General features: G+C 49.8%; 2 protein-coding genes across 2 annotated transcripts in view; both read right to left on the bottom strand.

The window, feature by feature from the left end:
* The window catches only part of rce1a (Ras converting CAAX endopeptidase 1a), a 325,304-nt gene that overhangs the window by 197,151 nt on the left and 101,146 nt on the right, over positions 1-27,007 (bottom strand). The window lies entirely within an intron of this gene.
* LOC144481795 (tyrosine-protein kinase receptor UFO-like) overlaps positions 1-27,007 on the bottom strand; it is a 64,184-nt gene that overhangs the window by 16,340 nt on the left and 20,837 nt on the right. Inside the window, exons 4-10 of the mRNA XM_078200932.1 lie at positions 20,235-20,396; positions 15,996-16,158; positions 11,304-11,383; positions 8,084-8,179; positions 6,157-6,237; positions 4,202-4,294; positions 549-670 (exon numbers count right to left, since the gene is read on the bottom strand). Of these exons, the coding sequence (XP_078057058.1) occupies positions 549-670; positions 4,202-4,294; positions 6,157-6,237; positions 8,084-8,179; positions 11,304-11,383; positions 15,996-16,158; positions 20,235-20,396 (797 nt within the window). The remainder of the gene's footprint in view (positions 1-548; positions 671-4,201; positions 4,295-6,156; positions 6,238-8,083; positions 8,180-11,303; positions 11,384-15,995; positions 16,159-20,234; positions 20,397-27,007) is intronic.

The following is a 27,007-nucleotide window of genomic DNA, read 5'->3' as shown; positions in this document are numbered from 1 at the left end:
GGAGGCGGACACGCTGGGAACGTTTAAGACTTATCTAGACAGCCACATGAACGGAGTGGGAATGGAGGGATACAAAAGAATGGTCTAGTTTGGACCAGGGAGCGGCACGGGCTTGGAGGGCCGAAGGGCCTGTTCCTGTGCTGTATTGTTCTTTGTTCTTTGTACTCACCTAATGCCCTCTTTAAGAGGGGAATTTCACAGTTACTTCATTGCAGTGTTAATGTAAGCCTTACTTGTGACTAATAAATAGACTTTAACTTTGGTGAGTTGCCTTCTTGAATCGCTGCAGTCCACGCGCTGTCTCTTCAGCGACTTGGGAGCTGGACTTTAGAATATCCTCCCAAAACTCCTCCGCCTTCCAAGCTTTTGGTTACCCCTCCCTAACATTTCCTCATGTCTTTCGACGTTGAAGTCTGTTTCATAAAGGTTCTAAGGGATGTTTTACGCAGACCTGAAAGCAAATAGAGCTGTGGGCTACGGCTAACATGTTGACAACCGGGCTGTTGCTGTGCATCCCAGTGGATTAACGTAATATAGATCTGGGTTACCACAGGGTTTTCTCTGAGCCTTGAGTTGAGGAGGAAGCTGCGAAGATCTCCGTGCGGCATGAAGGGGAGGACGACCATTGGCACTGGCACTTGTTCCTCGGAATGAACTTCAAACGATACCCCTACAGCAATAAGAACGGGAAAAAACCAATATCAACGGGTGACCACTCAACATTCCCGACAGGAGCGGAAAATCCCTGGCTTTATAAACAGAGGGACACACAAGGAGGTTACAGTGACGACCAGTCCGGCCCCACCTAGAATACTGCATCCAATTCTGGGCATCATACTTCAGGAAGAATGTTAAGGCCTTGGAAAGGGTGTAGAGGAAATTTATCACGATGATTGGATAAACCATCATACAATACCGTGGGCGGCACGGTAGCACAGTGGTTAGCGGGCGGCACGGTAGCACAGTGGTTAGCGGGCGGCACGGTAGCACAGTGGTTAGCGGGCGGCACGGTAGCACAGTGGGTTAGCACTGCTGCTTCACAGCTCCAGGGACCTGGGTTCGATTCCTGGCTCGGGTCACTGTCTGTGTGGAGTTTGCACATTCTCCTCGTGTCTGCGTGGGTTTCCTCCGGGTGCTCCGGTTTCCTCCCACCGTCCAAAGATGTGCAGGTTAGGTTGATTGGCCATGCTAAAATTGCCCCTTCGAGTCCTGAGATGTCTAGGTTAGAGGGATTAGTGGGTGGGATATGGGGATAGGGCCTGGGTGGGATTGTGGTCGGTGCAGACTCGATGGGCCGAAGGGCCTCTTTCTGCACTGTAGGGTATCTATCGTATCTATCTAATACCACAATTCTGAGGGCATTTTCTAAAGGGCATTGGATAGATCCTCCGGGGGAAATGTTACAAGATTATAGAACATAGAACATAGAACAGTACAGCACAGAACAGGCCCTTCGGCCCTTCCCATAATGGCCCTTCCATTATGGACGATGGATCAGGGAAGTAGGATTCATATTTAGCTATTTCATGTTTCTGGTATTGGCACATTGGACCAAATGGCCTCCTGCTTTGCTGTATCTATTTTCCATCGAGGGAGCGCAGCAGAGATTCACCAGACTAATTTCTGGGATGGCAGGACTGTCATAGAAATCATAAAAACCCTACAGTGCAGAAGGAGGCCATTCGGCCCATCGAGTCTGCACCGACCACAATCCCACCCAGGCCCTACCCCCACATATTTACCCGCTAACCTACACATCTCAGGGGCAATTTTTTTTTTTAACCTGGCCAATCAACCTAACCCGCACATCTTTGGACTGTGGGAGGAAACCGGAGCACCCGGAGGAAACCCACGCAGAGAATGTGCAAACTCCACACAGACAGTGACCCGAGCCGGGAATCGAACCCGGGACCCTGGAGCTGTGAAGCAGCAGTGCTAACCACTGTGCTACCGTACCGTGTCCTATGAGGAGAGATTGAGGCGACTGGAGCAGCACAGTGGGTTAGCGCTGCTGCCTCACAGCGCCAGGGACCTGGGTTCGATTCCTGGCTTGGGTCACTGTCCGTGTGGAGTTTGCATGTTGTTCCTGTGTCTGCGTGGGTTTCCTCCGAGTGCTCCGGTTTCCTCCCACAGTCCAAAGATTTTTTTGAAAGTTTATTTATTGGTCACAAGTAGGTTTACATTAACACTGCAATGAAGTTACTGTGAAAATCCCCCAGTCGCCACACTCCGGCGCCCGTTCGGGTTACACTGAGGGAGAATTTAGCACGGCCAATGCACCCTAACCAGCACATCTTTCGGACTGTGGGAGGAAACCGGAGCACCCGGAGGAAACCCACGCAGACACGGGGAGAACAGGGACGTTTTTTACACAGAGGGTGGTGGGGGCCTGGAATGCGCTGCCAAGTAGGGTGGTGGAGGCAGACACGCTGGCATCGTTTAAGACTTACCTGGATAGTCACATGAGCAGTCTGGGAAAGGAGGGATACAAACGAATGGTCTAATTGGACCAAGGAGCGGCACAGGCTTGGAGGGCCGAAGGGCCTGTTTCCTGTGCTGTACTGTTCTTTGTTCTTTGTTTGTTGTTCTTTGTACTCCACACAGGCAGTGACCCAATCGAACCTGGGTCCTTGGCACTGTGAGACAGCAGTGTGAACCATTGTGCCACCGTGCTGGCCTACTGTGCTGGTTAGGGTGCATTGGCCATGCTGAATTCTCCCTCAGTGTACCCAAACAGGCGCCGGAGTGCGGCGACTAGGGGATTTTCACAGTAACTTCATTGCAGTGTTAATGTAAGCCTTACTTGTGACACGAATAAATAAATAAACTGTATTCTCTAGTCTATGGTTGAGAAGAATGATCTCAATGAAACTTTCAAACTTCTTGAAGGGCAAGACAGGGTAGTTGTGGATAGGATGCTTCCCCTGGGATGTGAGAGTTGGAGTCTAGGTCCAGGGGACACAGTCAGAATGAGGATCAGGGCACTTAAGACTGAGGTGTGGAGGAGTTTTTTTACTCAGAGGTTTGATTTGATTTGATTTATTATTGTCACATGTATTGGGATACAGTCAAAAGTACTATTTCTTGTGCGCTATACAGACAGAGCATACCGTTCATAGAGAAGGAAAGGAGAGAGTACAGAATGTAGTGTTACAGTCATAGCTAGCCATGATGTGGAGATGCCGGCGTTGGACTGGGGTGGGCACAGTAAGAAGTCTCACAACACCAGGTTAAAGCCCAACAGGTTTATTTGGTAGCACAAGCTTTCGGAGCGCCGCTCCTTCATCAGGTGAGTGAAGGGGCAGTGCTCCGAAAGCTCGCGCTACCAAATAAAGCTGTTGGACTTTAACCTGGTGTTGTGAGACTTCTTACTGAGTCATAGCTAGGGTGTAGAGAAAGGTCAACTTAATGCGAGGTAGGTCCATTCAAAAGTCTGACAGCAGCAGGGAAGAAGCTGTTCTTGAGTCGGTCGGTACGTGACCTCAGACTTTTGTATCTTTTTCTCGACAGAAGAAGGTGGAAGAGAGAATGTCCGGGGTGCGTGGGGGTCCTTAATTGTGCTGGCTGCTTTTCCCCGAGGCAGCGGGAAGTGTAGACAGAGTCAATGGATGGGAGGCTGGTTTGCGTGATGGATTGGGCTACAATCACAACCTTTTGGAGTTTCTTGCGATCTTGGGCAGAGCAGGAGCCCATACCAAGCTGTGATACAAGCGGAAAGATTTAGGGATTCGCTAGCCCAGGGTGCTATGAGGGCTCAGTCACTGAGCATGTTCAAGACAGAGATCGATGGACTTCCGGATATTAATGACTTCAAGGCATAAGGAGATAGCACGGGAAAATAGTGTTGAGGTCATGATTAGCCATGATCAAATTGAATAGTAGGAAAAACCAGAACCAGAGGGCACAATCTCAGGCTAAAGGGACGATGCTTTAAAACAGAGATGAGGAGGAATTTCTTCAGCCAGAGAGTGGTGAATCTGTGGAACTCTTTGCCGCAGAAGGCTGTGGAGGCCGGGTCATTGAGTGTCTTTAAGACAGAGATAGATAGGTTCTTGATTAATAAGGGGATCAGGGGTTATGGGGAAAAGGCAGGAGAATGGGGATGAGAAAAATATCAGCCATGATTGAATGGCGGAGCAGACACGATGGGCCGAGTGGCCTAATTCTGCTCCTATGTCTTATGGTCTTATGTCTTTCATACCTATAAGTCTGAGGACGTTTGGATGGTCGAAGCCTTGCATCAATTCTGCTTCCCTCAGGAATGACTCCAGCTCGGGTTTTGAATCCAGTCTCTCTGGAAGGCAAAGAGAAGATTTCACACCCGCGTAAACGCCATGTTGGATGCACAGTAACGGAATTCAGAGGACAGTTTGTGTTCCTGAGCCAGTGCCAGACCAGGTTGTTTTGTGAGCATCGCTAGCAGGAATTTGTTACAAGAATGGGCGGCACGGTGCCATGGTGGTTATTTCATTCACTCCCACTGTACACAATCCCAATGGATCCAAATCTCTTCCCGTTCACTCCCACTGTGCACAATCCCAATGGATCCAAACCTCTTCCCGTTCACTCCCACTGTACACAATCCCAATGGATCCAAACCTCTTCCCATTCACTCCCACCGTACATAATCCCAATGGACCCAAACCCCTTCCCATTCACTCCCACCGTACATAATCCCAATGGACCCAAACCCCTTCCCATTCACTCCCACCGTACATAATCCCAATGAACCCAAACCCCTTCCAGTTCACTCCCACTGTACACAATCCCAATGGATCCAAATCTCTTCCCATTCACTCCCACTGTACACAATCCCCATGGACCCAAACCCCTTCCCATTCACTCCCACTGTACACAATCCCAATGGACTCAAACCCCTTCCCGTTCACTCCCACTGTACACAATCCCAATGGACCCAAACCCCTTCCCATTCACTCCAATTTACACAATCCCAATGGACCCAAACCCCTTCCTGTTCACTCCCACTGTACATAATCCCAATGGACCCAAACCCCTTCCCATTCACTCCCACCGTACATAATCCCAATGAACCCAAACCCCTTCCAGTTCACTCCCACTGTACACAATCCCAATGGATCCAAATCTCTTCCCATTCACTCCCACTGTACACAATCCCCATGGACCCAAACCCCTTCCCATTCACTCCCACTGTATACAATCCCAATGGACTCAAACCCCTTCCCGTTCACTCCCACTGTACACAATCCCAATGGACCCAAACCCCTTCCCATTCACTCCAATTTACACAATCCCAATGGACCCAAACCCCTTCCTGTTCACTTCCACTGTACATAATCCCAATGGACCCAAACCCCTTCCCATTCACTCCCACCGTACATAATCCCAATAGACCCAAACCCCTTCCAGTTCACTCCCACTGTACACAATCCCAATGGATCCAAATCTCTTCCCATTCACTCCCACTATACACAATCCCAATGGACCCAATCCCTTTCCTGCTCACTCCTTCTGTACACAATCCCAAAGGACCCAAACCCTTTCCGTTCACTCCCACTGTACATAATCCCAATGGACCCAAACCCCTTCCCGTTCACTCCCACTGTACAGAATCCCAATGGACCCAAACCCCTTCCCGTTCACTCCCACTGCACACAATCCCAAACCCAAAACCCTTCCCGTTCACTCCCACAGTGCACAATCCCAATGGACCCAAACCCCTTCCCGTTCACTCAAACTGTACACAATCCCAATGGACCCAAACCTCTTCCCATTCACTTCCACTGTACACAATCCCAATGGACCCAAACCTCTTCCCATTCACTCCCACTGTACACAATCCCAATGGACCTAAACCCCTTCCCATTCACTCCCACTGTACACAATCCCAATGGACCTAAACCTCTCCCCATTCACTCCAATTATAAAGAGCAGAAATGGACAGAATCTTTTCCATCCAGTGCCGTTGTGTGGAATCCAAGTCGCTTTCTATTCGTACACATTGCAATGGACCAAATCGTCTCTGATTCGCTTCCATGTATAGAATCCCTTCTGACCAAATGCCAGGTTTTGAATACCACCAAATACGCGTCTGAAATCTGTTGTTATCACCGCATCATTTCTTAGTAAAACAGTCTCAGGTTTATCAAGATCTGACTCCACAGAGTTTGAACTCACGTTTCATAGTCTTAACAGCAACATTCTGGACAGCACCATTGCTTTGCGCTAGTTTTCCCTGGAACACGGAGCCGAACTCTCCTAATTGTCAGGGATAAGAGAGAGAGAGATGTCAGCCACCAATACCATTCTGGCAACCATTACACCACCCTGCCCGATTCATTCAATTGCGAAAGTTTGGCGCCCGCAGCTGGTAGCTCCTCCTGGCATTGTACTGAGCCAGACACACCTGGGTGAGCTTTACCTGTACCAAGCCAGTCAAGTCTCAGGTAAGACGATATGCTTGAGGGCTATGTGATCCTATGCAGTCTTCCGAAGATAGGGAGAGGAGAGACGGAGATGATGGGGAGGGAGTGGCGGAAAAGAAAGCAGAGTTCCTGCACCTTATCACTTAACAGTGACTGGTAAGTGACTATTTGGGTGGCACGGTGGGTTAGCGCTGCTGCCTCACAGCACCAGGGACCCGGGTTCAATTCTAGCCTTGGCTCTCTGTCTGTGTGGAGTCTGCACGTTCTCCCCCGTGTCTGTGTGGGGTTCCTCCGGGTGCTCCGGTTTCCTCCCACAGTCCAAAGATGTGCAGGTTAGGTGGATTGGCCATGCTAAATTGCCCCTTGGTGTCCAAAGATGAGCAGGTTGGGTGGATTGGCCATGCAATATTGCCCCTTAGTGTCCAAAGATGTGCGGGTTAGGTGGATTGGGCATGCTAAATTGCCCCTTAGTGTGTAAAGATGTGCGGGTTAGGTGGATTGGCCATGCTAAATTGCCCCTTAGTGTCCAAAGTTGTGCGTGTTAGGTGGATTGGCCATGCTAAATTGTCCCTCAGTGTCCAAAGTTGTGTGGGTTAGGTGGATTGGCCATGCTAAGTTGCCCCTTAGTGTCTAAAGTTGTGTGGGTTAGGTGGATTGGCCCTGCTAAATTGCCCCTCAGTGTCCAAAGATGTGCAGGTTAGGTGGATTGGCCATGCTAAATTGCCCCTCAGTGTCCAAAGTTGTGTGGGTTAGGTGGATTGGCCATGCTAAGTTGCCCCTTAGTGTCTAAAGTTGTGTGGGTTAGGTGGATTGGCCCTGCTAAATTGCCCCTCAGTGTCCAAAGATGTGCAGGTTAGGTGGATTGGCCATGCTAAATTGCCCCTCAGTGTCCAAAGTTGTGTGGGTTAGGTGGATTGGCCATGCTAAGTTGCCCCTTAGTGTCTAAAGTTGTGTGGGTTAGGTGGATTGGCCCTGCTAAATTGCCCCTCAGTGTCCAAAGATGTGCAGGTTAGGTGGATTGGCCATGCTAAATTGCCCCTTAGTGTCCAAAGTTGTGTGGGTTAGGTGGATTGGCCATGCTAAATTGCCCCTCAGTGTCCAAAGATGTGCAGATTAGGTGGATTGGCCATGCTAAATTGGCCCTTAGTGTCCAAAGATGTGCGGGTTAGATGGATTGGCCATGCTAAATTGCCCCTTAGTGTGTAAAGATGTGCAGGTTAGGTGGAATGGCCATGCTAAATTGTCCCTTAGTGTCCAAAGATGTGTAGGTTAGGTGGATTGGCCGTGCTAAATTGCCCCTCAGTGTCCAAAGATGTGCAGGTTAGGTGGATTGGCCATGCTAAATTGCCCCTTAGTGTCCAAAGTTGTGTGGGTTAGGTGGATTGGCCGTGCTAAATTGCCCCTTAGTGTTCCAAGATGTGTAGGTTAGATGGATTGGCCATGCTAAATTGCCCCTTAGTGTCAGGGAGATTAGATTAGCAGGGTAAATATGTAGGGATATGGGGTTAGGGCCTGGGTGGTGTTGGGGTCGGTGCAGACTCGATGGGCCGAATGGCCTCCTTCTGCACTGCAGGGATTCTATGATCCGAAGTGCTTCATTAGCTGTAAAACAGTTTGAGGTGCTTTGAGGATTTGAAAGGTGCTATACAAATTCAAGGCTCTCTTCCTATTTCCCCTACCTTCACCAAGGACTTGACCCAGGGACAGAGAACTCCGATCGAGCATCACTTTCTTCAAGTTAAGCTTCAATGAGTCACTGATTCCGAGGTGCTGCACTAGAAGGAGAACAAGATACAATCAAAGGATACAGCAAACCTCAGTAAAGAGAAGATGCAGAAAACACAACATGTTAAAGAGGAAGAGAGAGCAAGGGGGGAACAACGGACAAGGATTGGGACAAGTGAGAGAGAAAGGAGGACAGAACACGTACTTATAGAGAAGGAAGACAACAAGATTGACAGGAACGAGCAGGGCGGCCCAGTGGTTAGAATCATAGAATCCCTACAGTGCAGAAGGAGGCCATTCAGCCCATCGAGTCTGCACCGACCACAATCCCACACAGGCCCTATCCCCATAACCCCATGCATTTACCCTAGTTTGTCCCGCTGACACTAAGGGGCAATTTAGCATGGCCAATCCACCTAACCTGCACATCTTTGGACACAAAGGGGCAATTTAGCACGGCCAATCCACCTAACCTGCACATCTTTGGACACAAAGGGGCAATTTAGCACGGCCAATCCACCTAACCTGCACATCTTTGGACACTAAGGGGCAATTTAGCATGGCCAATCCCCCTAACCCGCACATCTTTGGACACTAAGGGGCAATTTAGCATGGCCAATCCACCTAACCCACACATCTTTGGACACTAAGGGGCAATTTAGCATGGCCAATCCACCTAACCTGCACATCTTTAGACACTAAGGGGCAATTTAGCACGGCCAATCCACCTAACCTGCACATCTTTGGACTCTAAGGGGCAATTTAGCGCGGCCAATCCACCTAACCTGCACATCTTTAGACACTAAGGGGCAATTTAGCACGGCCAATCCACCTAACCTGCACATCTTTGGACACTAAGGGGCAATTTAGCGCGGCCAATCCACCTAACCTGCACATCTTTACACACTAAGGGGCAATTTAGCATGGCCAATCCACTTAATCTGCACATCTCTGGACACTGAGGCGCAATTTAGCATGGCCAATCCACTTAATCTGCACATCTTTGGACACTAAGGGGCAATTTAGCATGGCCAATCCACCTAACCTGCACATCTTTGGACACTAAGGGGCAATTTAGCATGGCCAATCCACCTAACCCACACATCTTTGGACACTAAGGGGCAATTTAGCATGGCCAATCCACCTAACCCACACATCTTTGGACACTAAGGGGCAATTTAGCACGGCCAATCCACCTAACCTGCACATCTTTGGACTCTAAGGGGCAATTTAGCATGGCCAATCCACCTAACCTGCACATCTTTGGACTCTAAGGGGCAATTTAGCATGGCCAATCCACCTAACCTGCACATCTTTGGACTCTAAGGGGCAATTTAGCATGGCCAATCCACCTAACCCGCATATCTTTGGACTCTAAGGGGCAATTTAGCATGGCCAATCCACTTAATCTGCACATCTCTGGACACTAAGGGGCAATTTAGCATGGCCACTCCACTTAATCTGCACATCTCTGGACACCAAGGGGCAATTTAGCATGGCCAATCCACTTAATCGGCACATCTCCGGACACTCAGGGGCAGTTTAACATGGCCATTCAACCTAACATCTTTGGGACTGTGGGAGGAAACCGGAGCACCCGGAGAAAACCCACGCAGACACGGGGAGAACGTGCAGACTCCACACAGACAGTGACCTGAGGCTGGAATTGAACCTGGGTCCCTGGGCGCTGTGAGGAAGCAGTATTCTGTGATTCTGTCTAGTGTCACAAGTAGGCTTACATTAACGCCGCAATGAAGTTACTGTGAAAATCCCCTAGTCGCCACACTCCGGCGCCTGTTCGGGTTACGCTGAGGGAGAATTTAGCACCAGTGCTAACCACCGTGCCATCTCAAAAAATAATCAAGGGCTCGTCCAGGATTTGAACCTGGGACCTCTTATATTTTTTTTAATGCAAATACCCTAAGCAAGAATCATACCCCGAGACCAACAAGCCAACTGCTGTTGCTGCCTCACAGCTCCAGGGACCCGGGTTCGATTCCCGGTTTGGGTCACTGTCTGTGTGGAGTCTGCACGTTCTCCCCGTGTCTGCGTGGGTTTCCTCCGGGTGCCCCGATTTCCTCCCACAGTCACGAAAGACGTGCTGGTTAGGTGCTAAATTCTCCCTCAGTGTAACCCGAACAGGAGTGTGGCGACTAGGGGATTTTCACAGTAACTTCGTTGCAGTGTTAATGTAAGCCCTACTTGTGACACTACTCAGAATCACAGAATACTGCTGCCTCACAGCGCCCAGGGACCCGGGTTCGATTCCCAGCTTGGATCACTTTCTGTTCGGAGTTTGCACGTTCTCCCCGTGTCTGCGTGGGTTTCCTCCGGGTGCTCCGGTTTCCTCCCACAGACCAAAGATGTGCGGGTTAGGTGCAGTGACCCCGAACAGACGCCAGACTGTGGCGACTAGGGGATCTTTACAGTAACTTGATTGCAGTGTTAATGTAAGCCGACTCGTGGTACTAGTCAGAATCACAGAGTCACGGAATACCACAGTGCCGAAGAGGCCCTTCGGCCCATCGAGTCTGCTCCGACGCATAAAATGCCCTGACCTGCCCACCTAAACCCACTTGTCAGCACTCGGCCTTGAATGTTATGGTGTGCCAGGTACTCATCCAGGTCACTTTTTAAAGGATGTGAGGCATCCCGCCTCCACCACCCTCCCAGACAGCGCATTCCAGACCCTCATCACCCTCTGGGTAAAAAAGATTTTCCTCAAATCCCCCCCTAAACCTCCCGCCTCTCACTTTTAACCTGTGTCCCCTCGTAACTGACCCCTCAACGAAGGGGAACAGCTGCTCCCTATCCACCCTGTCCATGCCCCTCATAATCTTGAACACCTCAATCAGGTCGCCCCCCTCAGTCTTCTCTGCTCCAGAGAAAACAACCCCAGCCTATCCAACCTCTCTTCATAACTTAAATGCTTCATCCCAGGCAGCGTTCCGGTGAATCTCCTCCGCACTCCCTCCAGTGAGTTCACGTCCTTCCCCGTGAATAAATTTTAAATGAATGTCAGAAACAGAGCGGAAATTTTAAAAAGAGACAAGCAAAGCCTAACGCATCCAAAAGTCTTTTCCGTTTGCAAATCGATTGGAAATGTGTTCCGCTGAAATAACCACTTAAATTATCGACTGAACCAGACCTTGTATTTATCAGACATCAACTTACACTGGTCTACTTCAGTGTTCTTCCTGTAGCTTTTTCCTGTACTGAGAGGTATGAGCTGTGATCTGCTCTCCACATTACACCTGGGAAACAAACACTGATTTACTGAAGGATTTATTGCACAACACGTTAAAAATCATACATTGACACATAGTTCATGTCCCAATTTCGCCATCTCCTTTGGTGGGATTCGAAGCCAAGTCCCCAGAGAATTACCCTGGGTCCCTGGATTACCAGTAACACGACATCAGAGTGTGCTACAGTGAGGGGCGGCACGGGTGGCGCAGTGGGTTAGCACTGCTGCCTCACAGCGCCAGGACCAGGGTACAATTCCAGCCTTGGGTCACTGTCTGTGCGGAGTCTGCAGGTTCTCCCCCCGTGTCTGCGTGGCTTTCCTCCGGGTGCTCCGGTTTCCTCCCACAGTCCAACGGTGTGAGGGTTAGGTGGATTGGCCATGCTAAATTGCCCCTTAGTGTCCAAAGATGTGCAGTTTAAGTGGATTGGCCATGCTAAATTGCCTCTTGGTGTCCAAAGATGCGTACATAATTTTTCGAATGGCGATGCTAAATTGCTCCTTAGTGTTCAAAGATGTGCAGGTTAGGTGGATTGGCCATGCTAAATTGCCCCTTAGTGTCCAAAGATGTGCAGTTTAAGTGGATTGGCCATGCTAAATTGCCCTTTAGTGTCCAAAGATGTGCAGGTTAGGTGGATTGGCCATGCTAAATTGCCCCTTGGTGTCCAAAGATGCGTACGTTAGTTCGAATGGCTATGCTAAATTGCTCCTTAGTGTTCAAAGATGTGCAGGTTAGGTGGATTGGCCATGCTAAATTGCCCCTTAGTGTCCAAAGATGTGCAGTTTAAGTGGATTGGCCATGCTAAATTGCCCCTCAGTGTCCAAAGATGTGCGGGTTATGTGGATTGGCCATGCTAAATTGCCCCTTAGTGTCCAAAGATGTGCGGGTTAGGTAGATTGGCCATGTTAAATTGCCCCTTAGTGTCCAAAGATGTGCAGGTTAGGTGGATTGGCCATGCTAAATTGTCCCTTAGTGTCCAAAGATGTGCTGGTTAGGTGGATTGGCCATGCTAAATTGCCCCTTAGTGTCCAAAGATATGCTGGTTAGGCGGATTGGCCGCGCTAAATTGCCCCTTAGTGTCCAAAGACATGCGGGTTAGGTGGATTGGCCCTGAGTGTCAGGGAGATTAGCAGAGTAAATACTTGGGGTTATGGGGATAAAGCCTGGGTGGGATTGTTGTCGGTGCAGGCTCGATGGGCCGAATGGCCTCTTTCTGCGCTGCAGGGATTTTATGATTCTACCACTGACTCCCGTGTTACAGAGCACGCTATCGAATCTTCAGCAGGGAAGCGAGCGATTCAACTCAAACTGCCATTGCTTTTGTTTACAGAACCATCTCGGCTCCACCTAATCCTGTCACAATTTCCCCACGCTCCCTTTTCCCTCATGTATTTATCTTTTAATTGCTGAAGTGGTGAGCTTCACACTCTCTCCATTCTTTGGGTAAAGGTGTAACTCGGGGGTTCCCCGTTATTCGTGACGAATGGTTTTTGGGAGGTTGCCACACGGTTATTCCACCCTCCTGCCAGCTGTGGTGCTGCAGGCGCTCAGTTTGACCTGCCTCAAACTTCACTGCTTGGGTGACGGAAGAATTTAAAGACTCCCAACAACTCACTCAAATTGCCATAAGCTTAGCGATAAATGTGGAAAATGCTGGGAATACACAGCAGGCCGGGAGATCTCTGCAGAGAGAAACAGAGTTAACGGCCAGAATATTACCGCCCCGCCCGCCACGGGAATCGGGACGGACAAGGGAAGGGTGTGTTGACCTCGGGCGGGATTTTATGGTTTTGGGACGAACGAGGCTGCAAACTCACGCCCAGTGTTTCAGGTCAAAGCCCCTAATTCCATCAGGTTGTGGGGTATATCAGTGTTACAGTGAGGGGTGTGGGTATATCAGTGTTACAGTGAGGGGTGTGGGGTATATCAGTGTTACAGTGAGGGGTGTGGGGTATATCAGTGTTACAGTGAGGGGTGTGGGGTATATCAGTGTTACAGTGAGGGGTGTGGGGTATATCAGTGTTACAGTGAGGGGTGTGGGGTATATCAGTGTTACAGTGAGGGGTGTGGGGTATATCAGTGTTACAGTGAGGGGTGTGGGGTATATCAGTGTTACAGTGAGGGGTGTGGGTATATCAGTGTTACGGTGAGGGGTGTGGGTATATCAGTGTTACAGTGAGGGGTGTGGGGTATATCAGTGTTACAGTGAGGGGTGTGGGGTATATCAGTGTTACAGTGAGGGGTGTGGGGTATATCAGAGAGTGTTACAGTGAGGAGTGTGGGGTATATCAGTGTTACAGTGAGGGGTGTGGGGTATATCAGTGTTACAGTGAGGGGTGTGGGTTATATCAGTGTTACAGTGAGGGGTGTGGGGTATATCAGTGTTACAGTGAGGGGTGTGGGGTATATCAGTGTTACAGTGAGGGGTGTGGGGTATATCAGTGTTACAGTGAGGGGTGTGGGGTATATCAGTGTTACAGTGAGGGGTGTGGGGTATATCAGTGTTACAGTGAGGGGTGTGGGGTATATCAGTGTTACAGTGAGGAGTGTGGGGTATATCAGAGAGTGTTACAGTGAGGGGTGTGGGGTATATCAGTGTTACAGTGAGGGGTGTGGGGTATATCAGTGTTACAGTGAGGGGTGTGGGGTATATCAGTGTTACAGTGAGGGGTGTGGGGTATATCAGTGTTACAGTGAGGGGTGTGGGGTATATCAGTGTTACAGTGAGGGGTGTGGGGTATATCAGTGTTACAGTGAGGAGTGTGGGGTATATCAGAGACTGTTACAGTGAGGGGTCTGGGGTATATCAGTGTTACAGTGAGGGGTGTGGGGTATATCAGTGTTACAGTGAGGGGTGTGGAGTATATCAGTGTTACAGTGAGGGGTGTGGGGTATATCAGTGTTACAGTGAGGGGTGTGGGGTATATCAGTGTTACAGTGAGGAGTGTGGGGTATATCAGTGTTACAGTGATGGGTGTGGGGTATATCAGAGAGTGTTACAGTGAGGGGTCTGGGGTATATCAGTGTTACAGTGAGGGGTGTGGGGTATATCAGTGTTACAGTGAGGAGTGTGGGGTATATCAGAGAGTGTTACAGTGAGGGGTGTGGGGTATATCAGTGTTACAGTGAGGGGTGTGGGGTATATCAGTGTTACAGTGAGGGGTGTGGGGTATATCAGAGAGTGTTACAGTGAGGGGTGTGGGGTATATCAGTGTTACAGTGAGGGGTGTGGGGTATATCAGTGTTACAGTGAGGCGTGTGGGGTATATCAGAGAGTGTTACAGTGAGGGGTGTGGGGTATATCAGTGTTACAGTGAGGGGTGTGGGGTATATCAGTGTTACAGTGAGGGGTGTGGGGTATATCAGTGTTACAGTGAGGGGTGTGGGGTATATCAGTGTTACAGTGAGGGGTGTGGGGTATACCAGTGTTACAGTGAGGGGTGTGGGGTATATCAGAGAGTGTTACAGTGAGGGGTGTGGGGTATATCAGTGTTACAGTGAGGGGTGTGGAGTGTATCAGTGTTACAGTGAGGGGTGTGGGGTCTATCAGTGTTACAGTGAGGGGTGTGGGGTATATCAGAGAGTGTTACAGTGAGGGGTGTGGGGTATATCAGTGTTACAGTGAGGGGTGTGGAGTATATCAGAGAGTGTTACAGTGAGGGGTGTGGGGTATATCAGAGAGTGTTACAGTGAGGGGTTTGGGGTATATCAGAGAGTGTTACAGTGAGGGGTGTGGGGTATATCAGTGTTACAGTGAGGGGTGTGGGGTATATCAGTGTTACAGTGAGGGGTGTGGGGTATATCAGTGTTACAGTGAGGGGTGTGGGGTATATCAGTGTTACAGTGAGGGGTGTGGGGTATATCAGAGAGTGTTACAGTGAGGAGTTTGGGGTATATCAGAGAGTGTTACAGTGAGGGGTTTGGGGTATATCAGAGAGTGTTACAGTGAGGGGTGTGGGGTATATCAGTGTTACAGTGAGGGATGTGGAGTATATCAGAGAGTGTTACAGTGAGGGGTGTGGGGTATATCAGTGTTACAGTGAGGGGTGTGGGGTATATCAGAGAGTGTTACAGTGAGGGGTGTGGGGTATATCAGTGTTACAGTGAGGGGTGTGGAGTATATCACAGAGTGTTACAGTGAGGGGTTTGGGGTATATCAGAGAGTGTTACAGTGAGGGGCGTGGGGTATATCAGTGTTACAGTGAGGGGTGTGGGGTATATCAGAGAGTGTTACAGTGAGGGGTGTGGGGTATATCAGAGAGTGTTACAGTGAGGGGTGTGGGGTATATCAGAGAGTGTTACAGTGAGGGGTGTGGGGTATATCAGAGAGTGTTACAGTGAGGGGTGTGGGGTATATCAGAGAGTGTTACAGTGAGGGGTGTGGGGTATATCAGAGAGTGTTACAGTGAGGGGTGTGGGGTATATCAGAGAGTGTTACAGTGAGGGGTGTGGGGTATATCAGAGAGTGTTACAGTGAGGGGTGTGGGGTATATCAGAGAGTGCTACAGTGAGGGGTGTGAAGTGAAGAGTTACGGGTGAAGAGTTCCACACCCCCCTTGCCGTTCTCCTGTGGGTTCTTGCTCTGTCTCTTCCCCCGCTGCAGACAGATTTTAATTCTTACTTGTTGTTTGTTTTCATCCTGTAACTGACTAGTGCGCCAATGGTTAGTACCACCACGAGCAGTACCCCTCCGAGAGCTGCCAGTATCGCCCCCGTCTGTCTGTCTTCACTGCCATCTCCCTTTGAAGGCAGGTTTTTGGTGGTGTGGAACTGATTATCAATCTCTGTTGGATACAAACACAGCATCAGGAGAGGGTGAGTGACCAGCAACGTAGCTAGTCGTAGTTGTTTGCAGACTTGCAGCTCGTCAAAATACCTGGCCCCCAAACCTTGTGCCCAAATTGAATCTTAAATGGTTAGATAAGCACCAACTTGCACTTCAGCAAGATCCTTCGACAGCACCTTCCAAACCCCACGACCACTTCCATCTCGCAGGACAAGAGCAGCAGACACATGGGGAACACCCCCACCTGCAAGTTCCCCCTCCAAGCCACTCACCATCCTGACTTGGAAATATCTCGGCCATTCCTTCGCTGTCGCTGGGGTCAAAATCCTGGGAATTCCCTCGCTCACGGCAACCCACAGAATGTAGACTGCAGCGATTCAAGGAGGCAGCTCCCCACCACCTTCTCAAGGGGCAACTAGGGATGAGCAATAAATGCTGGGCCCGGCCAGCGACGCCCATGTCCCACGAATTAATAAAAAATAAGGAATGAAGGACTTCTCTGCCGTGGGGAGATTAATGATTCTCCTCCGTACTCCTCCTCTGTGGGTTTCCTCCGGGTGCTCCGGTTTCCTCCCACAGTCCGAAAGGCGTGCTGGTTAGGGTGCTAAATTCCCCCTCAGCGTAACCCGAACAGGCGCCGGAGTGTGGCCACTCGGGGATTTTCACAGTAGCCTCATTGCGGCACGGTAGCACAGTGGTTAGCACTGCTGCTTCACAGCTCCAGGGTCCCGGGTTCGATTCCCGGCTCGGGTCACTGTCTGTGTGGAGTTTGCACATTCTCCTCGTGTCTGCGTGGGTTTCCTCCGGGTGCTCCGGTTTCCTCCCACAGTCCAAAGATGTGCGGGTTAGGTTGATTGGCCAGGTTTAAAAAATTGCCCCTTAGAGTCCTGGGATGCGTAGGTTAGAGGGATTAGTGGGTAAAATATGTGGGGGTAGGGCCTGGGTGGGATTGTGGTCGGTGCAGACTCGATGGGCCGAATGGCCTCCTTCTGCACTGTAGGGTTTCTATGATTTCTAACATAAGCCGACTTGCGACACTGACAAATGAACTTTAAAAAACTACAGCGCACAAGATCAAGGGGACATTTAATCGACCGCTGAAAATTCTGCGGAGTTTTGATTGATTCAATAAGGGGAATCTATAGGTTTGCCAAGCCCTTGGGTAATTTAAAATAGTGCAAGGCATGGAATGTACCGGCAAACACTCATCCACAAGGAGCCATTCTCTGCAAAAAAAAAAGGAACCAGTTCAAACCTTGGGCGGGATCTTCCAGTCTCGCTCGCCACAAAACAGGAAAGTCACGCCCGAGGTCCATGGTTACCCCCCCACCCTGCTACGATCCCCATGACGATCGAGATGGAAATCTCCCCCCTCTCCGCTTAGGAATGGCCTTTCAACAATTGTGATTATCCATTGATGCGCGTTATCACACACGAGGCTTGATGCTCAGGAAATAAAGGCTTTTATTTGCTGTAACAAGGCAGCTACTAATTATCATAGAAATCATAGAATCATAGAAACCCTACTGTGCAGAAGGAGGCCATTCGGCCCATCAAGTCTGCACCGACCACAATCCCACCCAGGCCCTACCCCCATATATTTACCCACTAATACACGCATTTTAGGATTCTAAGGGGCAATTTTTATCCTGGCCAATCAACCTAACCCGCAGATCTTTGGACTGTGGAAGGAAACCGGAGCACCCGCAGACACGAGGAGAATGTGCAAACTCGACACCGACAGTGACCCGAGCCGGGAATCGAACCCGGGACCCTGGAGCTATGAAGCAGCAGTGCTAAGCACTGCGCTACCATGCCGCCACGGTATACACGATCCCAGACTGAGGGGTCCCAGACAGAGCAGAGACCTTTCTACCTCTCCCAGGAGGCGGAGCCCGACTGGGAAGTACCACAATAACTATAATACAAGGTGTAACAACCCAACCCTAACCCCAACAGCAACAAGTAGAACAACCCATCCCTAACCCCAACAGCAACATATATACATACTTGTAGTACTGGCCAGACCCTGGCTCAGTACTATCTAGTGGGAACCAACGATGGTTCACCACATCCATCTGCTTGGGAATTTTTTAGCATTGAAGAACAAATTATTTTGATCCCACCGGCAACTAATATCATCTGACAAGGATAAGCAATTCCCTCCAACATCCACACACACAGTGGGAGGCAATGGCCCAATGGTATTATCGCTAGACTGTTTGGTAATGTTTTTGGGGGGACCCGGGTTCGAATCCCGCCACGGCGGATGGTGGGATTTGAATTCAACAAAAAATATCTGGAATTAAGAATCTACTGATGACCGTGAAAACCACTGTGGATTATCGGGAAAAAACCCATTTGGTTTACTGAATCGCGAGAGGGATGGAGTGTAAAAGCAGGGAGGTCTTGCTGCAACTGTACAGGGTACTGGTGAGGCCGCAACTAGAGTACTGCGCGCAATTTTGGTCCCCTTATTTAAGAAAGGATATATTAGCTTTGGAGGGGGTACAGAGAAGGTTCACCAGGTTGATTCCGGAGATGTGCGGGTTAGGTTGATTCCGAAGATGTGCGGGTTAGGTTGATTGGCCAGGTTTAAAAAATTGCCCCTTAGAGTCCAGGGATGCGTAGGTTAGAGGGATTAGTGGGTAAAATATGTGGGGGTAGGGCCTGGGTGGGATTGTGGTCGGTGCAGACTCGATGGGCCGAATGGCCTCCTTCTGCACTGTAGGGTTTCTATGATTTCTATGAGGGGGTTAGCTTATGAGGAGAGATTGAGTAGATTGGGCCTGTACTCATTGGAGTTTAGAAGGTTGAGGGGAGAGCTTCTCGAGACATATAAGATAATAAAGGGGCTAGACAGGGTAGAAGCAGCGAGGTTATTTCCACTTACAATGGAAACAAGAACTTGGGGGCATAGCCTCAAAATACGGGGGAGTCAATTTAGAACAGAGTTGAGGAGGAACTTCTTCTCCCAGAGGGTAGTGAATCTTTGGAATTCTCTGCTCAATGAAGCAGGAGAGGCTACCTCGTTAAATGTGTTTAAGTCACAGATAGATAGATTTTTAACCATTGAGGGGATTAAGGGTTATGGGGAGCGGGCGGGTAAGTGGAACTGAACCCACGATCAGATCAGCCATGATCTTATTGAATGGCGGGGCAGGCTCGAGGGGCTAGATGGCCAACTCCTGCTCCTATTTCTTATGTTCTTATGTTCTAATGCCCTTTGGGGAAGGAAATCTGCCGTCCTTACCCGGTCTGGCCTACATGTGACTCCAGAGCCACAGCCAATGTGGTTGACTCTCAACTGCCCTCTGAAATGGCCTCGCGAGTCCAAGGACAACTAGGGATGGGGCAATATTGTCCAGGTCTGGCTACATTTGGACATGAAGTGCTTCAGTGTCTGAGCTATGCATTGAGCCGTGACTGACATCGGATTGGTCCCTCAGTGACCAAAATATGTTGAAGATAGTTTAGCGACAACTACAAAGCAAGTGAGTGACTTGGAGCAGCTAGATCAGGAGCAGCAATGCGAATTAAAGCACAAACAGACCATCTTCCGTGTAGAATCATAGAATCCCTACAGTGCAGAAGGAGGCCATTCGGCCCATCGAGTCTGCACCGACCACAATCCCACCCAGGCCCGACCCCCACATATTTACCCGCTAATCCCTCTAACCTACGCATCCCAGGACTCTAAGGGGCAATTTATAACCTGGCCAATCAACCTAACCCGCACATCTTTGGACTGTGAGAGAAAACCGGAGCACCCGGAGGAAACCCACGCAGACACGAGGAGAATGTGCAAACTCCACACAGACAGTGACCCGAGCCGGGAATCGAACCCGGGACCCTGGAGCTGTGAAGCAGCAGTGCTAACCCACTGTGCTACCGTGCCGCCCCGGTGATGCACCCAACCGGGGTGCATCTCTCCCCACCCGTGTGATGCACCCAACATTTAATCCACCTTCAGGCTCTCACCATGAGAAAGTGCCTCGTGACACATACTCCGTACGCATCGCTCACACCGAGGACCCATAAACATTGACAATACCTGGCGACAACACATCTTACCAATGGCAATGCAGGGAGACGATGGAGAGTGTGTCTCAGTTCTGTTGTAACCACTCAAACATGGGCAGGAGACAGAGGCTTCAGCTTCAGAGTGACTGTTTGCGGGGCATTTCTTGCAGACTTCTTGCCCCACTGTATCCTTGTAGTATCCTATTTTACAGGCTGTGAGAGGGACAGAACAAATTAGCAAACAAAATCCAAATAGGGATTGTCAAAGGAAGAAAGAAAGATTTCCATTTATATAGCTCCTTCCATGGCCTCAGGATGTCCCAGTGCACTTAAGGGCATTTGGAAGTACTAGACCATCGAACAGTACATGGGGAGGCATCGTGGTATAGTCACTGGACTAGTAATCCAGAGACCCAGGTTAATGCTCTGAAGATCCAGGTTCGAAACCCGCCACGGCAGATGGTGAATTTGAATTCAATAAAGATCTGGAATTAAATGTCTACTGACGACCATGAAACCATTGTCGATTGTCGGGAAAAAACCCATCTGATTCACGAGATGCCCTCTAGGGAAGGAAATCTACCACCCTTACCTGGTCTGGCCTACCTATGACTGCAGAACCACAGCAATCATAGAAATCATAGAAACCCTACAGTGCAGAAGGAGGCCATTCGGCCCATCGAGTCTGCACCGACCACAATCCCACCCAGGCCCTACCCCCACATATTTACCCGCTAATCCCTCTAACCTACGCATCTCAGCGGCAATTTTAACCTGGCCAATCAACCTAACCCGCACATCTTTGGACTGTGGGAGGAAACCGGAGCACCCGGAGGAAACCCACGCAGACACGAGGAGAATGTGCAAACTCCACACAGACAGTGACCCGAGCAATGCGGTTGACTCTTAAATGCCCTCCAAGGGCAACTAGGGATGGGCAATAAATGCTGGCCCAGCCAGCGACGCCCATGTCCCATGAACAAATAAGTACATTTTTTAGAAGTACAGCACAGGAATAGGCCCTTCAGTGTTACGACGCCCAGATTAAACCAATCCCTTCTGCCTGCCCTTGGTCCATATCCCTCTATTCTTTGCATATCCATGTGCTTATCGAAAAACCGTCAACCCTGGCAGCGCGTTCCAGACACCTCCCACTCTCTGCGTAAAAAGAACTTGCCCCAGTTATTCTGACTGTGAACACGATCGACGCCTCTCATCATTTTATAGATTTCTATCTCCCCTCAGCCTCCGCCGCTCCAGGGAAAACAACCCTAGTTTGTCCGGCCTCTCCTCATAGTCCACACCCTCTAACCCAGGCAGCGTCCTGGTAAACCTCTTCTGCACCCTCTCCAAAGCCTCCACATCCTTCCGGAATTGAACGCAATACTCTATAAGTGTGGCCTAATCATAGTTTTGCAAAGTTGCAACATGACATCCTGACTCTTGTTCTCAAGGCCCACTGGTGATGTAGGAAAGACAACAACCAGATGGTACACAGCAAACTCCCTCAAAGAGCAATTTGATAAGGGCGGACACGGGTGGCACAGTGGGTTAGCGCTGCTGCTTCACAATGCCAGGGATCCGGGTTCAATTCCGGCCTCGGGTCACTGTCTGTGTGGAGTTTGCACATTCTCCTCGTGTCTGCGTGGGTTTCCTCCGGGTGCTCCGGTTTCCTCCCACAGTTCAAAGATGTGCGGGTTAGGTGGATTGGCCGTGCTAAATTGCCCCTTAGTGTCAGGGAGGATCAGCAGGGTAGATATGTGGGGTTATGGGGATAGGGCCTGGGTGGGATTGTGGTGGGTGCAGACTCGATGGGCTGAATGGCCTCCTTCTGCACTGTAGGGATTCTATGATGATGATAATGATCAGGTAATCTATTTCTTTGCATTGTCGATTGAGGGATAAACATTGACCAGGAGACTGGGAAGAAAGCTCCCTTGGCCTGCCTCGAAATAATAGGTCAAATGGTAGGTCGAATGGGATGAAGGAGTACAATATAAAGGGAAAGACTCTTAGTACGGTAGAGGATCAGAAGGACCTTGGGGTCCGGGTCCATAGGACTCTGAAATCGGCCCCGCAGGTGGAGGAGGTGGTTAAGAAGGCGTATGGTGTGCTGGCCTTTATCAATCGAGGGATTGAGTTTAGGAGTCCGGGGATAATGATGCAGCTATATAAGACCCTCGTCAGACCCCACTTGGAGTACTGTGCTCAGTTCTGGTCGCCTCATTACAGGAAGGATGTGGAAAAGATTGAAAGGGTGCAGAGGAGATTTACAAGGATGTTGCCTGGATTGAGTGGCATGCCTTATGAGGATAGGCTGAGGGAGCTCGGTCTTTTCTCCTTGGAGAGACGAAGGATGAGAGGAGACCTAATAGAGGTATATAAGATGTTGAGAGGCATAGATCGGGTGGACTCTCAGAGACTTTTTCCCAGGGTGGAAATGGCTGCTACGAGAGGACACAGGTTTAAGATGCTGGGGGGTAGGTACAGGGGAGATGTCAGGGGTAAGTTTTTCACACAGAGGGTGGTGGGCGAGTGGAATCGGCTGCCGTCAGTGGTGGTGGAGGCGAACTCAATAGGGTCTTTTAAGAGACTCCTGGATGAGTACATGGAGCTTAATAGGATGGAGGGTTCTAAGTAGGTCTAGAAGGTAGGGATGTGTTCGGCACAACTTGTGGGCCGAAGGGCCTGTTTGTGCTGTAGTTTTTCTATGTTTCTATGTTTCTAATGCCACGGGATCTTTTACAGCCACCCAGAGGAGCCTCACCTAAACATCGCATCACGACAGAGTGCATCGCGGCACGGCAGCACAGTGGTTAGCACTGCTGCTTCACAGCTCCAGGGTCCCGGGTTCGATTCCCGGCTCGGGCCACTGTCTGTGTGGAGTTTGCACATTCTCCTCGTGTCTGCGTGGGTTTCCTCCGGGTGCTCCGGTTTCCTCCCACAGTCCAAAGATGTGCGAGTTAGGTTGATTGGCCAGGTTAAAAATTGCCCCTTAGAATCCTGAGATGCGTAGGTTAGAGGGATTAGCGGGTAAATATGTGGGGGTAGGGCCTGGGTGGGATTGTGGTCGGTGCAGACTCGATGGGCCGAATGGCCTCCTTCTGCACTGTAGGGTTTCTATGATTCTAAAAGACAACACCTCGACAGTGCAGCACTCCCCGAGTATTGGCACTCGGAGTGTCAACCTAGATCATGACGGTGCCCAAAACCCTTGTGTTGGACTCGAACCCACAACCTTTTGGTTCAAAGTTTTACCAGTTGAATTGTGGCTCACAAGATTGTCTCTCTCATACCCATACCAGAACAGACAGATGGAGCCTTGTTTTCACGTCTTACCCAAGGGTTACCAGCACACAGGGGAGGCTCTAGAGGAAGAGCCACAAAGACTAATTCCCAGTGTCGGAGATATGAGTTTTAAGGAAAAACTTGGGCTCTTCATCATTAAGAGAGCAACTGAGAGGTGATCCTTTCGACAAATATTAAATATTGGAAAAACTGTAGAGAGACCACCAGGGTTAAAAACAGTGAAAATCATAGAATCCCTACAGTGCAGAAGGAGACCATTCGGCCCATCAAGCCTGCACCAACCACAAGCCCACCCAGCCCCTATCCCCGTATTTACCCTGCTAACCATCTGGCCATGCCAAATTGCCCCTATCAACATAACCCACACATCTTTGTGGGAGGAAACCGGAGCACCCGGAGGAAACCCACGCAGACACGGGGGGAGAACGTGCAAACTCCACACAGACAGTGACCCGAGCCGGGAATCGAACCCGGGACCCTGGCGCTGTGAGGCAGCAGTGATAACCCACTGAGCCACCCACGCAAGATACATAGAATATGCACTCTATCTAGCATAGCCATCTATTCCTTTCTCCCTGATGTGTTTATCCAGGTTCTCCCGAGAATGAAACATAGGAGCAGAATGAGGCCACTCGGCCCATCGAGTCTGCTTCACGATTCAATCATGGCTGATATTTTTCTCATCCCCCCATTCTCCTGCCTTTTCCCCATAACCCCTGATCCCCTTATTAATCAAGAACCTATCTATCTCTGTCTTAAAGACACTCAATGACCCGGCCTCCACAGCCTTCTGCGGCAAAGAGTTCCACAGATTCACCACTCTCTGGCTGAAGAAATTCCTCCTCATCTCTGTTTTAAAGGATCGTCCCTTTAGCCTGAGGTTGTGCACCCATTCCATTCACTTCGACCACTCCCTGTGGTAGCGAGTTCCACATTCTCCCCACCCACTGGAGTTCCCTTTTGAATGTGTCAGTGACTATCTTTTATGGACCCTGTTACAGATCTCCCCTGCAAGTGTGAAAACATCTTCTCAATGTCTAGTCTATCACAATCCCTTTCATAATCTGAAAGACCACCATTCCCCACCGTCCCCGGACCATGCCAGCACCCCCTATCCCTTCCCCTAAGTCTTCCACTTGCTAGCCTGTTCAATCTTTCCTGATTGGTTAAAAAAGGTAAAACGGAAGTGGACATCAGTTGACACCACAGTTGAGTTTTCAATATCCATGGATTGAACCATAGAATGCCTACAGGGCAGAAGGAGGCCAGTTGGCCCATCGAGCCTGCACCAACGACAATCCTATCCCCATAATTATTTGCATTTACACTAGCTAATCCCCCGACACTAAGGGGCAATTTAGCATGGCTAATCCACCTAATTTACACATCTTTGGACACTAAGGGGCAATTTAGCACGGCCAATCCACCTAACCCACACATTTTTGGACACTAAGGGACAATTTAGCATGGCCAATCCACCTAACCTGCACATCTTTGGACACTAAGGGGCAATTTAGCATGGCCAATCCACCTAACCTGCACATCTTTGGACACTAAGGGACAATTTAGCACGGCCAATCCACCTAACCTGCACATCTTTGGACACTAAGGGACAATTTAGCACGGCCAATCCACCTAACCGACACATCTTTGGACACTAAGGGATAATTTAGCACGGCCAATCCACCTAACCCACACATCTTTGGACACTAAGGGACAATTTAGCATGGCCAATCCACCTAACCCGCGCATCTTTGGACACTAAGGGGCAATTTAGCATGGCCAATCCACCTAACTTACACACCTTAGGACACTAGGGGGCAATTTAGCATGGCCAATCCACCTAACCTACACATCTTTGGACACTAAGGGACAATTTAGCACGGCCAATCCACCTAACCTGCACATCTTTGGACACTAAGGGACAATTTAGCACGGCCAATCCACCTAACCGACACATCTTTGGACACTAAGGGATAATTTAGCACGGCCAATCCACCTAACCCACACATCTTTGGACACTAAGGGACAATTTAGCATGGCCAATCCACCTAACCCGCGCATCTTTGGACACTAAGGGGCAATTTAGCATGGCCAATCCACCTAACTTACACACCTTAGGACACTAGGGGGCAATTTAGCATGGCCAATCCACCTAACCTACACATCTTTGGACACTAAGGGGCAATTTAGCATGGACAATGCACATAACCAACGTCTTTGGACACTAAGGGGCAATCTAGCACGGCCAATCCACCTAACCCGCACATCTTTGGACACTAAGGGGCAATTTAGCACGGCCAATCCACCTAACCCGCACATCTTTGGACACTAAGGGGCAATCTAGCACGGCCAATCCACCTAACCCGCACATCTTTGGACACTAAGGGGCAATTTAGCACGGCCAATCCACCTAACCCGCACATCTTTGGACACTAAGGGGCAATTTAGCATGGCCAATCCACCTAACCTGCACATCTTTGGACACTAAGGGGCAAATTAGCATGGACAATCCACCTTACCTGCACATCTTTGGACTGTGGGAGGAAACCGGAGCACCCGGAGGAAACCCATGCAGACACGGGGGGAGAACGTGCAAATTCCGCACAGACAGCGACCCGAGCTGGGAATCGAACCCGGGTCCCTGCCACTGTGAGGCAGCAGTGCTAACCCACTGTGCCACTGTGTCGATTGGAGTATATTCATATACTCCGATTGGAGCAAGATCAAAGTTTTGGGAAAAAATGAATCAGAATAGGCAGTGACAGAATGCATCAAGCCTTTTCTTGTACCCCGCTCAAGAGTGGGAGACATTCACTTCAAAGCCTTCCCTCAGATTTAAGTTCAGGATTAAAGTCTTGGACAGTGGGTTAGCGCTGCTGCCTCACAGCTCCAGGGACCCGGGTTCCATTCCCGGCTTGGGTCACTGTCTGTGCGGAGTCTGCACATTCTCCCCATAGAATCATAAAAACCCTACAGTGCAGAAAGAGGCCCATCGAGTCTGCACCGACCACAATCCCACTCAGGCCCTACCCCCATATCCCTACATATTTTACCCGCTAATCCCTCTAACCTACGCATCTCACGACACTAAAGGGGCAATTTAGCATGGCCAATCAACCTAACCCGCACATCTTTGGACTGTGGGAGGAAACCAGAGCACCCGGAGGAAACCCACGCAGACACGGGGGGAGAACGTGCAGACTCCACACAGACAGTGACCCGAGCCGGGAATCGAACCCAGGTCCCTGGAGCTGTGAAGCAGCAGTGCTAACCCACTGTGCTACCGTGCCGCCCTTGTCTATGTGCGTTTCCTTTGGGGGCTCCGGTTTCCTCCCACACTCCAAAAGACGTGCTGGGTTAGGGCGCATTGACCTGAACAGGCGCCACACTGTGGCGACTAGCGGAACTTCACAGTAACTTCATTGCAGTGTTAATGTAAGCCTTACTTGTGACTAATAAATAAACTTTACTTTAATTGGACCGGATGAAGATTTGAGTGTTTTTGAATCAAG

Source organism: Mustelus asterias, chromosome 33, assembly GCF_964213995.1.
Source record: "Mustelus asterias chromosome 33, sMusAst1.hap1.1, whole genome shotgun sequence".
NCBI lineage: Eukaryota > Metazoa > Chordata > Chondrichthyes > Carcharhiniformes > Triakidae > Mustelus > Mustelus asterias.
Note: the sequence above shows the minus strand (reverse complement) of the source record. Positions and strands in the feature narration are given on the sequence as shown.